We start from the raw sequence: 13,232 nt of genomic DNA, 5'->3' as shown, positions 1-13,232 counted from the left end.
CCATTATTCAAAACCAAAATGAATCTTCGAATTGGGCCAATTTTACCAAGTGTACCAAATTTCATGGCTCTATAAGATGTCTAAGTCCCAAAAGAGATCTACCTCCGTTAAATGGCGAACAAAATGTCGTCATGGCAACTGACAGAGACATGTGGGCATGGGCCTTAAAATATAGTATTAGGAATGGTCTTGTAATTACACTGACCAACCTGAATGGAGCTGGACATGCATAAGTAAAATTTATAACTTTCTGTTGCCACTAGTTGGTGCTGTAGGGTCGATGTAAATGACCCCTACAAAACCTTTCAGGGTATGACTTTCATCAAACACGGGAAGTTTGGCACATATATGTTGTATATCTGCCAAGTCATGACTGTTCAAAATTTGTGGTGAGACAAAATGGTGACGGTCATTTTCACTTTCCTGTTTGGACCTCTCTGCTTCAACAAAACCTCCATATATTTCTTCTGGCACCTGAACATGTGTCTTAAGGCTCCTCTGATGCAGGTTTGAGGTTAATTATTTTTTTTCCTTTGGAGGAGGAGGCTGTCTAGTAAAAAGGGTGTTTCCTATACCCAGCAGGGGGCGCCATGCCTAATGGATAATATTTCAATGCAGTCTTGTTCAGGCTGGGATACCTCTCATACATGCCTGATATGAAAAACACTGAACCTTGGATCAGGGAGTTACAGTATTAGTCATTTACTGATTTTGGCGTGTTGCCAAAAAAAAAAGGCCGACATTGGCACCTTGCCCAGGAAAGGCCTGTGAATAAAAACTCACCATTTTAATAACTTTAATCTGATATGTGTCATGAACAGTCTCACCAATTTTGAGGAGGATCCAACTACGTAACTTCCTAGGCACCATTGTCTCAAATGTGCACCCTGTAAATAGACTAAAATTGCATATACTTTTTTCACTGTTGGATTTGGGATATGGATGCAAGAGACTTTTTGGTGCGGTTTTCCACAGGATATCGACTCCCCAATTTTCGTCGCTCTATTGGAAATAAATAATAGGAGAGGCCTTTTTATAAAAAAATCTAGGAGGCGATGTTGAGCCAATTTGTTACAGTTTTTCGTAAGGTCATAAAACTATCAATAATTCGGCAATTTTTGGAGTGCCTTTTAATAGGTGACTGGATGCTATACAAGGAGAAATTTCAGTAACTGGTACCAACTCTTGCCTCTGAATGACTTCTGCATAGGTACTAGCATTCATCATTAAAGTTTATATCTGACCTGATTCTAGATATTCACTGCATTTTTATAGAATTTTGTGATTTTATTAATGTGATTTGCTCTTCTTTCTTCTGAGAGAATGTTAAAACAGTCACTCAAGCTCTAAATAAAGTAACATTTTATTAAGGAATTGTAGGACAGACAGATCTATAAACAATCAAATAAAAAGTTGCTAAAGAGCAAAAAAGAAGTCATTGTTTTTCAAAAAGTATTGTTTTTTTCCCCCCTTAGGTAGTACATTGTCAAAATTCTACAGTATGCATGGATGGATTACCAATTCCCGCCCATTTCCTGTAGGAATCTAAAAAGTAATTATTTCCTATCAAAATACAAGAACTAAAAATGAAACTCCCATACAATCGACAAAGAAGAAACATTGTTTTTTCTTTCGTAACAGGTAAATGCTAGAAAATTACATTTCCCCTCAATATAAATACATGACAGATAAATAATGATAACGCAAGGAGTGTTTTTTTCCCCTCAAACTGGCTATAACAAATAAATATTTATATGAATGTTCATTTCAACTCACATTTGGAAAGACCCTTTGATTGAGGGCACTTCCTTGAAAATAACATTTGATTAGATTTTTTTTTTCTTTTTTCTCTGTAGCCTTTAAAATGTAAACTCTAAGTGCAACAATGATGCCCAGATGCAAAACGTATTTTTGTAAATCGTACTTTTAAAAAACATTTGAGAATATTTCTAGAACATCAAGGAGTTTTAAGCGCGCCTGGCACACTTAATGTGAGTTAATTATCTTTACAAAGGTTTCCTAATGTTTTGCGTATTCTCTCAAACTCCTTTTACAGATGCCTCAAACAAATAAACCCAATATTTTAAAAAAATGTGCACACAATTCTGGGACAAACATTTTTGTTCAAATATGCTGTATACCCTGTATCCATTTAAAAAGTAGAGCTATGCAAAGAAACAACAACAACAACAACAAAAATACATATAAAACAATTGATGCCCACCTATTTATGCAAACCTTTCCATTAGTTAAAAAGGGGGGGGGGCACTAACATAAATAAATAACATTCTCAACTCTATACCCTGTATCAACGATGTGCGAAAATAAGGTATTAAACAAATGTTTTGACAATGTCAGCAGCTGGTGTTACCTGACGGCACATTCCTTAATAATAGGAAACTACTGTAGCTTATGTAGCTTAGCATTGCTGTGTGTGGAAAGGATAGCATGCTAGAGTTTTTAGCAGCATTGCGTGTGTGTGTGTGTGTGTGTGTGTGTGTCTGTCTGTCTGTCTTTACCCGATCGTAACAGGCTACCGGATCATGACGGATTGCTACTGCACATGCGCAAACCAACGCAATTTTGCACGAGTAATGACGGCAGATATAGATACAGTGTGTACTGTACGTACATGGTAGATTAAAACAAAAACAAAAAAACAAAAAAAAAACCAAACAAAAAAAACATTCTTCTTGCTATGTTTTTGAGGCGGGGGGTGATAAATTAAAAAAAAAAAAAAAAAAACATCCAGTGATTATGCCGTATATAAAAGTAAACACAATGCCTTCAAATGTTGAAACCGTTTGTGTAGAACATAAACTATACAGTGGTACCTCTACTTACAAAATTAATTGGTTATGGAAGTAGTTTCGTCACCTGAATATTCTGTAATTAGGGACGCGTTGTCCATGTAAATGCCCTAATCCATTCCAAGCCCCCCAAAGTTTAGACATAAATCTTTTACAATGCATAAAAATGCATCAAAACGTGGAACAAATACATGCTGAAGCCATGGTACATTTTAACAATAATGCTGTTTCTTATCAAAGACTGACTCAAAAGGCTATAGCTATCTGAAAAACCTTGTAAACTGCTGGCCAAAAGTATTGACACCCCTCCAATTCTGTCAGATAATGCTCTCTCCCAGCATTCTCTCAAATTTCTCCCAGAAAATGATTTCAGTTACAATTGCTTTGGTGGTAAAATCTTAATTTATTTTGCTTGCAATGAAAAAACACAAAAGAGAATGAAAAAAAAAATAATAATAATCGTTATCATTTTACACAAAACTCCAAAAAATGGGCCGGGCAAAAGTATTGGCACCTTCAGCCTAATACTTGATAGCACAACTTTTACACAAAATAACTGCAAACAACCGCTTCCGGTATCCATCAATGAGTTTCTTACAATGCTCTGCTGGAATTTTAGACCATTCTTCTTTGGCCAACTGCTCCAGGTCTCTGAGATTTGAAGGGTGCCTTCTCCAAACTGCCATTTTCAGATCTCTCCACAGGTGTTCTATGAGATCCAGATCTGGACTCATTGCTGGCCACTTTAGAAGTCTCCAGTGCTTTCTCTCAAACCATTTTCTAGTGCTTTTTGAAGTGTGTTTTGGGTCATTGTCCTGCTGAAAGACCCATCACCTCTGACGCAGACCCAGCTTTTTCAAAATGGGCCATACATTATGCTGTAAAATTTGTTGGTAGTCTTCAGACCTCATAATGCCACGCACACGGTCAAGCATACAGTGCCTGAGGCAGCGAAGCAACCCCAAAACATCAGGGAACCTCCGCCATGTTTGACTGTGGGGACCGTGTTCTCTTCTTTAAAGGCCTTGATTTTTTCCTGTGAACTCTATGTTAATGTTTCCAAAAAGCTCTACTTTTGTCTAATCTGACCAGAGAACATTCTTTTTTTTTGGCAAACTCCAGCCTGGCTTTTTTATCTCTCTGGGTCAGAAGTGAGGTCTTCCTGGGTATCCTACCATAGAGTCCCTTTAATTTAGACGCCGATAGATAGTACGGGTTGACACTTTTGTACCCTGGGACTGCAGGACAGCTTGAACTTGTTTGGATGTCGGCCGGGGTTCTTCATCCACCATCCGCAAAATCTTTCGTTGAAATCTCTTGTCAATTTTTTCTTTTCCGTCTACATCTAGGGAGGTTAGCCACATTGCCATGGGCTTTACACTTATTGATCATACTGCGCACGGCAGACACAGGAACATTCAGGTCTTTGCAGATGGACTTGTAACCTTGAGATTGCCCATGCTTCCTCACAATTTTGCTTCTCACGTCCTTAGGCAGTTCTTTGGTCTTCTTTCTTTTCTACATGCTCAATGTGGTAAACACAAGGACACAGGACAGAGGTTGAGCCAACTTTAATCCATTTTAACTGGCTGCAAGTGTGATTTACTTATTGCCACCACCTGTTATGTGCCACAGGTAAATAACAGCTGCTGTTAATTACGCAAATTAGAGAAGCATCACATGATTTTTCAAAGGGTTCCAATACTTTTGTCCGTCCCATTTTTGAGTTTTGTGTAAAATGATAATGATTCCCCCCCCATTCTCTTTCATGTTTTTTCATTACAAGCAAAATAAATGAAGATATTCCTCCCAAACCATTTGTAATTGCAATCATTTCATGGGAGAAATTGAGCATTATCTGACAGAATTGCAGGGGTACCAATACTTTTGGCCAGCAGTGTATAAATCACCCTAGGGACATTGAGGAAAGTAAAAAAACTTCTTTTGATTAATAGCGGATTGCAAGCAACTTTCAGGTGCATATCGCCATCTAGTTTACAAGAATATGTTGCACCCATGCCTTCACCTTTACGATCTATAAACTTAATGTCTTTCAAGAATTTAAACGAGGGGTGCCCAAACTATTCCACATAGGGCCGCAGTGGGTGCTGGATTTAATTCCTACAAAACCCACAGCGGCCCTTGAGGACAGGTTTGGACACCCATTATTTAAACAGTGCAGTTTCAACAGTCTTCCTCTCCTCTAGTCCCAAGTAAACCCTTCAGAGACCATTCTGACCCCCCAGCCCCCAAAAAGAAGGGAAAATGTATATTTGAATCTAAAACATACATATCTATATGTCCCGTCATCCCTTGAGAGAATATGGCTGATTTGCGCATGTGCAGTAGCAATCTGGTAGCCCCTCACGATTGGGTAGTGACAGTGTCATTCTAAGGGATCTATGTTAGCCTTGGAGCATTTCAAACTTTGGAGTGGAGTTTGTGTTGCAGATATATAAGGAGAATCGTACAAAAAGTGTTACCACCATTGGAAGGCATGTGCTGTTGTAATATATGGAACACAATGGGATAGTGATTAAATCTGGATCTACACAGATATTCACGGCAGAAGGCGAAAAGAGACAGAGGATCACAAATCAGTGTTTTTATGCACTTACTGTAGAGGCGAACTCCAACTCTTCTGCCTTCTCTTAGAAAGCTCTACATACTCCTTCCGAATGACAATAACAGGCCTGACGGAATGACAATCAGCAATTACCTCAGTAAATCTCTATTAGATGTTCCACTATTTCATCTGGGAGACCTGTTTGTACATGGGTCCAATACAGTAGACCGTCATGTTCCGAGCACCTCACCTTACCAATTTTTCACTATATGAGCAATGTCACAAGAGAAAATGAGTCTCATTATGTGAGCAAATTTTCACTCTGCCAGTGCTCCTCAAATAGTAGGGCGCGGAGCGACCCCGGGGGTGGCACATGTGACCTCGGCGAACATACTTTTATGTAGTACTAGAATAAAGTGTAAATGCACATGCAAACAAGAATGCGCAGCAAAGAGCAGGAGATATGAAGAGCTAAGATGAGGAAATATGACGAAGCGCATGTAACGTTTGGCTACACTTTAATGCAGCGGGATAGGAGGAAAGACCAGTATGTTTACTGTGTCTAAAAATGTTGGCAGCAAACATCAGGAGGCCAAATCAATTAAGACAGAAAATAATTGAGAAACACTGCACCATATGAAACAATCCAGAGAAGCCTTTCTCTCGCTTGGCGTGTCCAAGTGCCCTTGGATCCCGCCAGGAGGCATGCGAGCATTCTCTTTTGCTTCGTCTCCCCAGGTGCCTCGGTGTCCCGCTACGTGGCATACGAGCATCTCATGTCAACGGAATCCCCCTTCTGCCCACCTGCCACTCATCCTCATTTTCTCTGGTTATAGAATTTTGCATCGAAGTGCTTTTGAATCATTTGTGCTTACAAGTCAACATTAACCATGTACCACAGTATACTTGCACCCAAAATTTTGTTTTGTTCATGTTATGTTATTAATTCCTTTAATCTTATGGTATACTGTATGTACATACATACATAAATACATCCATCCATCCATACATACATTTTCTCCCGCTTATCTGAGATCGGGTAGCGGAGGCAACAGCTTCAGCAGGGAAGCCCACACTTCCCTCTCCCCAGCCACTTCAACCAGCTCTTCTTGGGGGATCGCAAGGCATTCCAAGGCCAGCCGGAAGACATAGTCTCCCCAGCGCGTCCTGGGGCGGCCCCGCGGCTTCCTCCCAGTGGGACGTGCCTGGAACACCTCACTAGGAAGGCTGAGTTCAGATGCCCAAGGCATCTCATCTGGCTCCTCTCGATGCGGAGGAGCAACGGCTCCACTCCGAGCCCCTCCTGGATGACCGAGCTTCTCACCTTATTTCTAAGGGAGAGCCCGGACACCCTATGGAGGAAACTCATTTCGGCCTCTTGTATCTAGGATCTTGTTCTTTTGGTCAGGACCCACAGCTCGTGACCATAGGTGAGGGAAGGAACGTAGATTGACCGGTAAACAGAGAGCTTCGCCTTTTGGCTCAGTTCCCTCTTCACCACGACGGATCGGTGGAGAGTCTGTGTCACTGCAGATGCGGCACCGATCCACCTGTCGATCTCCCGTTCCATTTTTCTGTCACTCGTGAACAAGACCCCGAGATACTTGAACTCCTCCACTTGGGAAAGTACCCCATCCCTGACCTGGAGAGGGTATTCTTTTTCCCAACTGAGGACCATGATCTCGATTTGGAGGTGCGGATTCTCATCCAGACCGCTTCACATTTGACAGCGAACCATTCCAGTTAGTAGAAGGTCACGGCTCGATGAAGCCAAAAACACTACATCATCTGCAAAAAGCAGAGATGTAATATTGAGGCCACCAAACCAGATCCTCTCAATGCCTCGGCTGTGCCTAGATATTCTGTCCATAAAAGGGCTGTGCCTAGATATTCTGTCCATAAAGGTTATGAACAGAACCTGTGACATAGGGCAGCCTTGGCGGAGTCCAACCCTCACTAGAAACGGATCCGACTAACAACCAACGGATCAAACTCTGACACCGGTCATACAAGGACCAGACCCCCATATCAGGGATTCCGATACCCCATACTCCCGGAGCACCTCCCACAGAACTCCCCGGGGGACACGGTCGAACGCCTTCTCCAAAACCACTGTATGTATGGCTGCTTTTTCTCTCTTTCATCGTGTTCAGCTGGCTCGCACTTTCAATACATTGCTAGAAGACTTTGGTGGGTGGTAAGTGCTTGCATTTTAGTAACATTGTTTTTTATACGTTCAGTTTATTTTTTCAAATCAGTTAGCCTTAAAATGATGCCTTGAATTGGTACTTAGGCGTAATATGTGGGGTCGTGCAAAGTGTCGCAAGCATTAAGTGGAAATTCATTTATGTTTTATGGAGAAAATCTATTCATGTTACGAGAACATTTCAAGCTTTGTCGTGGTGTGCTCGAATCATGACGGTCTACTGTATTTGAATGGGATCTCAGTCTCAGTTATTAAAAAGAATAACTATATATTATACACTTTTTTCACAATAATTTTCTTAAATGGATGGAGATTGGTTTACTTTAAAACTGACTTTTGTCATTTGAAAGCTTTCATAATAAGTTTTCTAAGCTATATAATTAAGCCAAACGTCTCACAAGTTGGCCAATACAACACATACTATACTTATTTGTTCTTAATTTCTGTATTCACCCATTTCATGGATAACTCATTATCTTTGGGATCATGAGTAAGTTGAGCTTAATCCTATCTGAGTTTGGGCAAAGGCCTAGCTAACACCTAAGATTTGTCAGCAATCATTTGCAGGAACATAGAACGAAAATTCATACTTTCAATTATTAATTATTATTCAATTAACCAACCAAGTTTGTTATTTGAATATGGGAGGAGGCCAGAGAACTCAGAGAAAATTCATGAGCACACTATTAAAACATGTAAACTCCACAGAAAGACGTTAAAATTGATTTACACAGCTCTCCTAATTATGAGGCAGAAACTATATTCTTTTCTCAGTGTAATGTACATTGACATTTTGCAGATAGCAATGGGTAAACTGTACGGCCAAAAAATTGATTCCTCTCCAAGAAGGCAGTAAAACATAAACGACTGAACTGCTTCTCTCTGTCTCTTTTCTATATCTAATGCCGTCCCTTTTTCTACAGGTGAATCCCTTAGTGTTAGTTAGGCCTGTTTAATGAGTCACATTACTTGCTCTGTGTGGTCTTCCTTCTTTTTCTTCCCAGTGCTACAGGTGAGTGAGCTTGGGTGCATCTTGGATTCTGCCCTGAGTCGGAGTATGGTGCACTGAGAGCTCTGTATATGTTGCATGAGTAGGTGGGTCACAGGTGCCAGGAGGTACAGTTCCACTCACATGGTGCTGGTTAGTGGCTGACATGGGGCCTGCGCCAGTATATTCCATGGTTTGGTGATGGGAATGTGTAGGGCCAAGGTGATTTAGGCCATACATGGAGGGCCCAGAACCAGTTAGTGGTTCCTGGACATAGCTGCCACTCCCCACATATACTGGACTAGCCTGCATGTTAGTGGGAGTTCCAAAGCTGGTACTGTTGGCCTGTACAAGGCCGTGGTGAGGATGTGGCTCACTGTAGTCTTGATCTTGATGACTATACTTCTGTTGTGGGGGACAGCCCTTCATAGGGAGAGTAGAGTAGGTAGTGGACATGGAATAGGAGACTCCTTGGTGGGATTTCCCAAATGATGGAGGAGACGGGGCATCATACGATGACACTCCTGCCCCACCTCCCACAACCATTTGGTGCATTGAGTTGAGATAAGTGGCGGAGGATTGCATGGGCAGAGGCGGTGAACTGGTCGGGGATGGCCCTCCTGAACTGGAACTTAATCCCTTGGACTTCTGGTCCTTTTTGTACTTCATCCTTCGGTTCTGGAACCAGATCTTGATCTGGCGCTCAGACAGGTTGAGCAGATTGGCCATCTCTACACGTCGTGGACGGCACAGGTAACGATTGAAGTGGAACTCCTTCTCCAGTTCAACGAGTTGTCCGCTGGTGTAGGCTGTACGCGCTCGCTTTGAGGATGCTGATGACCCACCAGTAGGACTCTTCTCCCCACCGCTACCACTCTCACCTCCACCTGATGCTGCTGAGAGAAGAAGTGATCAAAGGAAGTTTAATAGGATAATAATAGCGGTATCCAAATAAAAAACTAGTGAATTTTAAAAGCAACAGCATGCGAGCATATTAATGATGATATGACATGTCATCCAACCTGAGTTGGGTATTAATTCTGTAAAATCTTTTTATTTATTTTTAAAAAAAAATGTTTTCTTTCTAAAGGCTTGGATTATGTTTGAAGATCGTCACTGTCGTTATATCCCACTTATCCGAATTTGGCTTGCCGGGGCAGGAGCCTCAGCAAAGGAGCCCAAACAGTCCTCTCCCCAGCCACTTCCACTAGCTCGATTGGAGAATCCCAAGGTGTTCCCAGGCCGACCGAGAGATATAATTCCTCCAGCGGTCCTGGGTCGGACCTAGGGTTTCCCCCAGTCGGACATGCCTAAAATTCCTCCTGATGGAGGCGTCCAGCAGACATCCTGATCAGGTGCCTGAACCACCTCAATTGGCTCCTCGACATGGAGGAGCAATGGCTCTACTCCAAATTCCTCCTGGATGATCGAGCTCCTCAATCTATCTCTAAGGCTGAGCCCGGCCACTGTGCGAAGGAAACCCATTTCAGCCGCTTGTATCCGTAATCGTGTTCTTTCAGTCATTACCCAAAGTTCATGGCCATTGGAGAGGGTATGAACGTAGATTGTCCTGTAAATCGAGAGCTTCGCCATCCTGCTCAGCTCCATCTTCACCAAGACAGACCGGCTGAGTGGCCGCAATACTGCAGAAGCCATCCCAATCCGCCTATTGATCTCACGCTTTGACCTACCCTCACTCGTGAACAAGATCCCGAGCTACTTGAACTCCTCCACCTGGGGCAGGCAGTCACCTCTGACCTGGAGCGAGCAATCCTCCCTTTTACGGCTGAGAACCATGGCCTCATACTTGGAGGTGCTGATCCTCATCCCAGAGGCTTCACACTCGGCTGTGAACCACCCCAGCGAGAACAGAAGGCCGCTGTGCGATGGAGCCAAGAGGACCACATCATCTACAAAAAGCAGAGACGAAATCCTCCCACCACCGAACTCGACCTCCTACACGACACGGCTGCGCCTAGAAATTCTGCCCATAAAAGTCACGAACAGAAGTGGTGACAGAGGGCAGCCCTGGCAGAGTACAACCCTCACCGAGATCAGGTCTGACTTGTTGCCAGCCAATTGTTTAAAAAAATAACAATCAGATATTGTAAGCAGTTACTCATTGCTTGAGTAATTTCTTAACCGAATATCCTTTTTTACTTGTACTTGAGTAAATTTTTGAGATGTCTACTACTACTTTTACTTGTGGAATATTATTTTCAAGAAACGCTACTCTTACTTGAGTCCGAATTTTGGCTGCTCTAACTACCTCTGCTGATTGCTTAAGACAAGTGAAGGGTTGCTGTAAAGATTTTTGCACGTTCACTTTCCGGAATTTAGGAATTACAAGATGCACAAGACACCCCACTTCAAGTTGCAATTTCTCAGAGATGGAAGTCATTGATTGATATGTCATTGGGTAGCTGAGACTGTACTCTTTTTCATTATTCTAAAAACTCAAGTTTTCAAAAACAAGTCACTGTGACTCCATTTTGTTCTGCAGGTCTATACTTGAGTATTTTAACTCAGTACTAACAAATTAGTAGTACTATTTTCTTTTAGTGCAGTATTTTAATCTATAAAATCACAGTACTATTACTTGGTTACAAATTATAATGCTAACTTAATCATTTAAAGTACTTTCTACTTTTACATTAGCATTTTAATTACAAGATAACAATATGCATACTTGGTTTTACATTTTGGCGGCTCAACCAACCTCTGCATCTGACATGCAGAAATATCCATTGATCCATTTTCAACACCGCTTACCCTGCTCAGGGTTGCAGGCTGCTTTAGCATATCCCAATTGACATCAGCAGAAAGGCACGACCTCAGTCAGTCGCAGGACAAAAATCACACCATGACTAAGTGGTAACCAAACCTACTCTTCCTGTACATAAGTCAGATGAGTGCACAAGTACACCTTCAGTGATATTGTGTGCTGAAATTGAAATCCTGCATTCATTGGTGAAGAGACCGTGCAGACAGAGCCTAGTATCCCCTGATATTAGTTGTCAGCACTTAATAACAGTGGCAGTTATTAAGAGACAAGTAGCCTTTTACTGGTCATAGGCAGCTAAATTACATCTTGGCCATAAAGACAAACCCCCTGCAGCAACAACAGCTGCAGCTGATAGAATATGAGCAAAAATCACGTAAAGGCAGCATTAAATTCAAATTTTGTCAATACAATACTGTTATGTCCTCTGGTCTTATGTTGACTACTTTTTGGGTTTAATTTCTTTCTAAGATTGTACATTGTTCATCCGTCCACAGGATGTCGCTATTCTAACTCAGAATCTTAAGTTTTTCTTTGGTATTGCTGTTTGCGCTCGGCTTCCCCTAGTGGCGACTTGCTGTAAGCAGCAGGCAGAAAGAACTTTTTATTTCAGTTGGAAAAGAGGCCTTGAGGTGTTAAGACGTTGCACACCTCCTCTGCACCATACATCGTTGGGAACCCTTGACAAAACAAAATCTGTAAGTTTGTACGTTTTAACAGTGGGTTAGATGTAATTTTGGTGTGTCTATTCTGTTATTTTGTTGTTATTTATGTGGCGCGAACCCACACGTTTTTGTGCTAAGCTAAAGTAGCCACTTCATTTCATTTGCTCATAATGGAGCCAGTTTTCTGTTATTTACATAAACATGTTATTGTATAGAACCTTTTATTTTGTGTATAACATTGGTGTTTTATGTATGTTTCAGTTTTACCACACACACACACGCACACACGTTGACACAAAGAAATAAATGAGAGGAAGGAGTTCGGGCCTCCAAGTTTCTTTGTCGGTTTAGCTCGCTGCCAAAGTCGAGTAGCCATACGCTCGGCTGAGGGCAGAAGAGTAAAAAGATTTTCAACACATCAAGCACCCAAGATGTCTCAACAAGAAGTTTCACCACCTATCAGCCAAGTGGTCACCAGGTCGGAGGCCAGTCATTCTCATTCTTCACGCCGGTCCAGAACGAGTCAAGCTGCTGCACAAGCACGAGCAGACGCCGAAGCTGCCTACGCCAGAGCACGGTACGCCAAACGCCAAATCGACATGGAGGTCGAGAAGGCACGCATCGAGGCAACACTACACGCTCTGAAGACGGAAGGTGAAGCAGAAGCAGCGCTCGCCGCAGCTAAAGTTTGGGAGGCGACTTTCGAAGAAGAGGAGCGCGCCAAAGTCGACCTCAGCGAGCAAGGGGTATTTTCCAAGACACCCCCCTCCATCAGGCGTGCACAAGAGTATGTGCATGCTCACTTTGACGACCAGCGTGTGCAAGCAGATGGCACACAAACGCCAAACACTGAGCACCTGGTTAGGCACAATGACTCTCAACAACCAGAAAATAGCCCAAAATCAGCTGGTGCTTTTCCACATGTGCGTCACATCGACATCGCTGACGAAGAGCATCTCCAATCTCATCGTGGGAGAACGGACATCTCACACCAGCCTACACCTTCAGCAACCCCACAAAGTGAACTGTCCAATTTAGCAGCCTATCTAGCACGGCGTGATCTGCTGACATCGGGGTTCAAGGTTTTCGACAACCGGCCAGAGTCCTACCTGTCCTGGAAGTCCATGTTCTGCAACGCGACGGAAGGCCTCAATCTCAAGCCCAGCGAAGAGCTCGACCTTCTCACCAAGTGGCTCGGCGGGGAGTCTCTTCAAC

At 42.6% G+C, this 13,232-nt stretch overlaps 1 protein-coding gene across 3 annotated transcripts in view; it reads right to left on the bottom strand.

Annotated features, from left to right (window-relative positions):
- Positions 1-6,585: 6,585 nt before the first annotated feature.
- hoxb3a (homeobox B3a) overlaps positions 6,586-13,232 on the bottom strand; it is a 94,356-nt gene continuing 87,709 nt past the window's right edge. For 2 of the 3 annotated variants that reach the window (XM_057860742.1, XM_057860743.1), the window contains one exon: positions 6,586-9,466. In XM_057860742.1, coding sequence (XP_057716725.1) covers positions 8,589-9,466 — 878 coding nt within the window. In that variant the 3' untranslated portion in view covers positions 6,586-8,588. The remainder of the gene's footprint in view (positions 9,467-13,232) is intronic. The other variant, XM_057860744.1, reaches the window with a different exon arrangement.

Source organism: Corythoichthys intestinalis, chromosome 16 (assembly GCF_030265065.1).
Source record: "Corythoichthys intestinalis isolate RoL2023-P3 chromosome 16, ASM3026506v1, whole genome shotgun sequence".
In the NCBI taxonomy this organism is placed as follows: Eukaryota; Metazoa; Chordata; class Actinopteri; order Syngnathiformes; family Syngnathidae; genus Corythoichthys; species Corythoichthys intestinalis.
The sequence above is the reverse complement of the archived record's forward strand: the minus strand, read 5'-3'. Positions and strand labels throughout refer to the sequence as shown.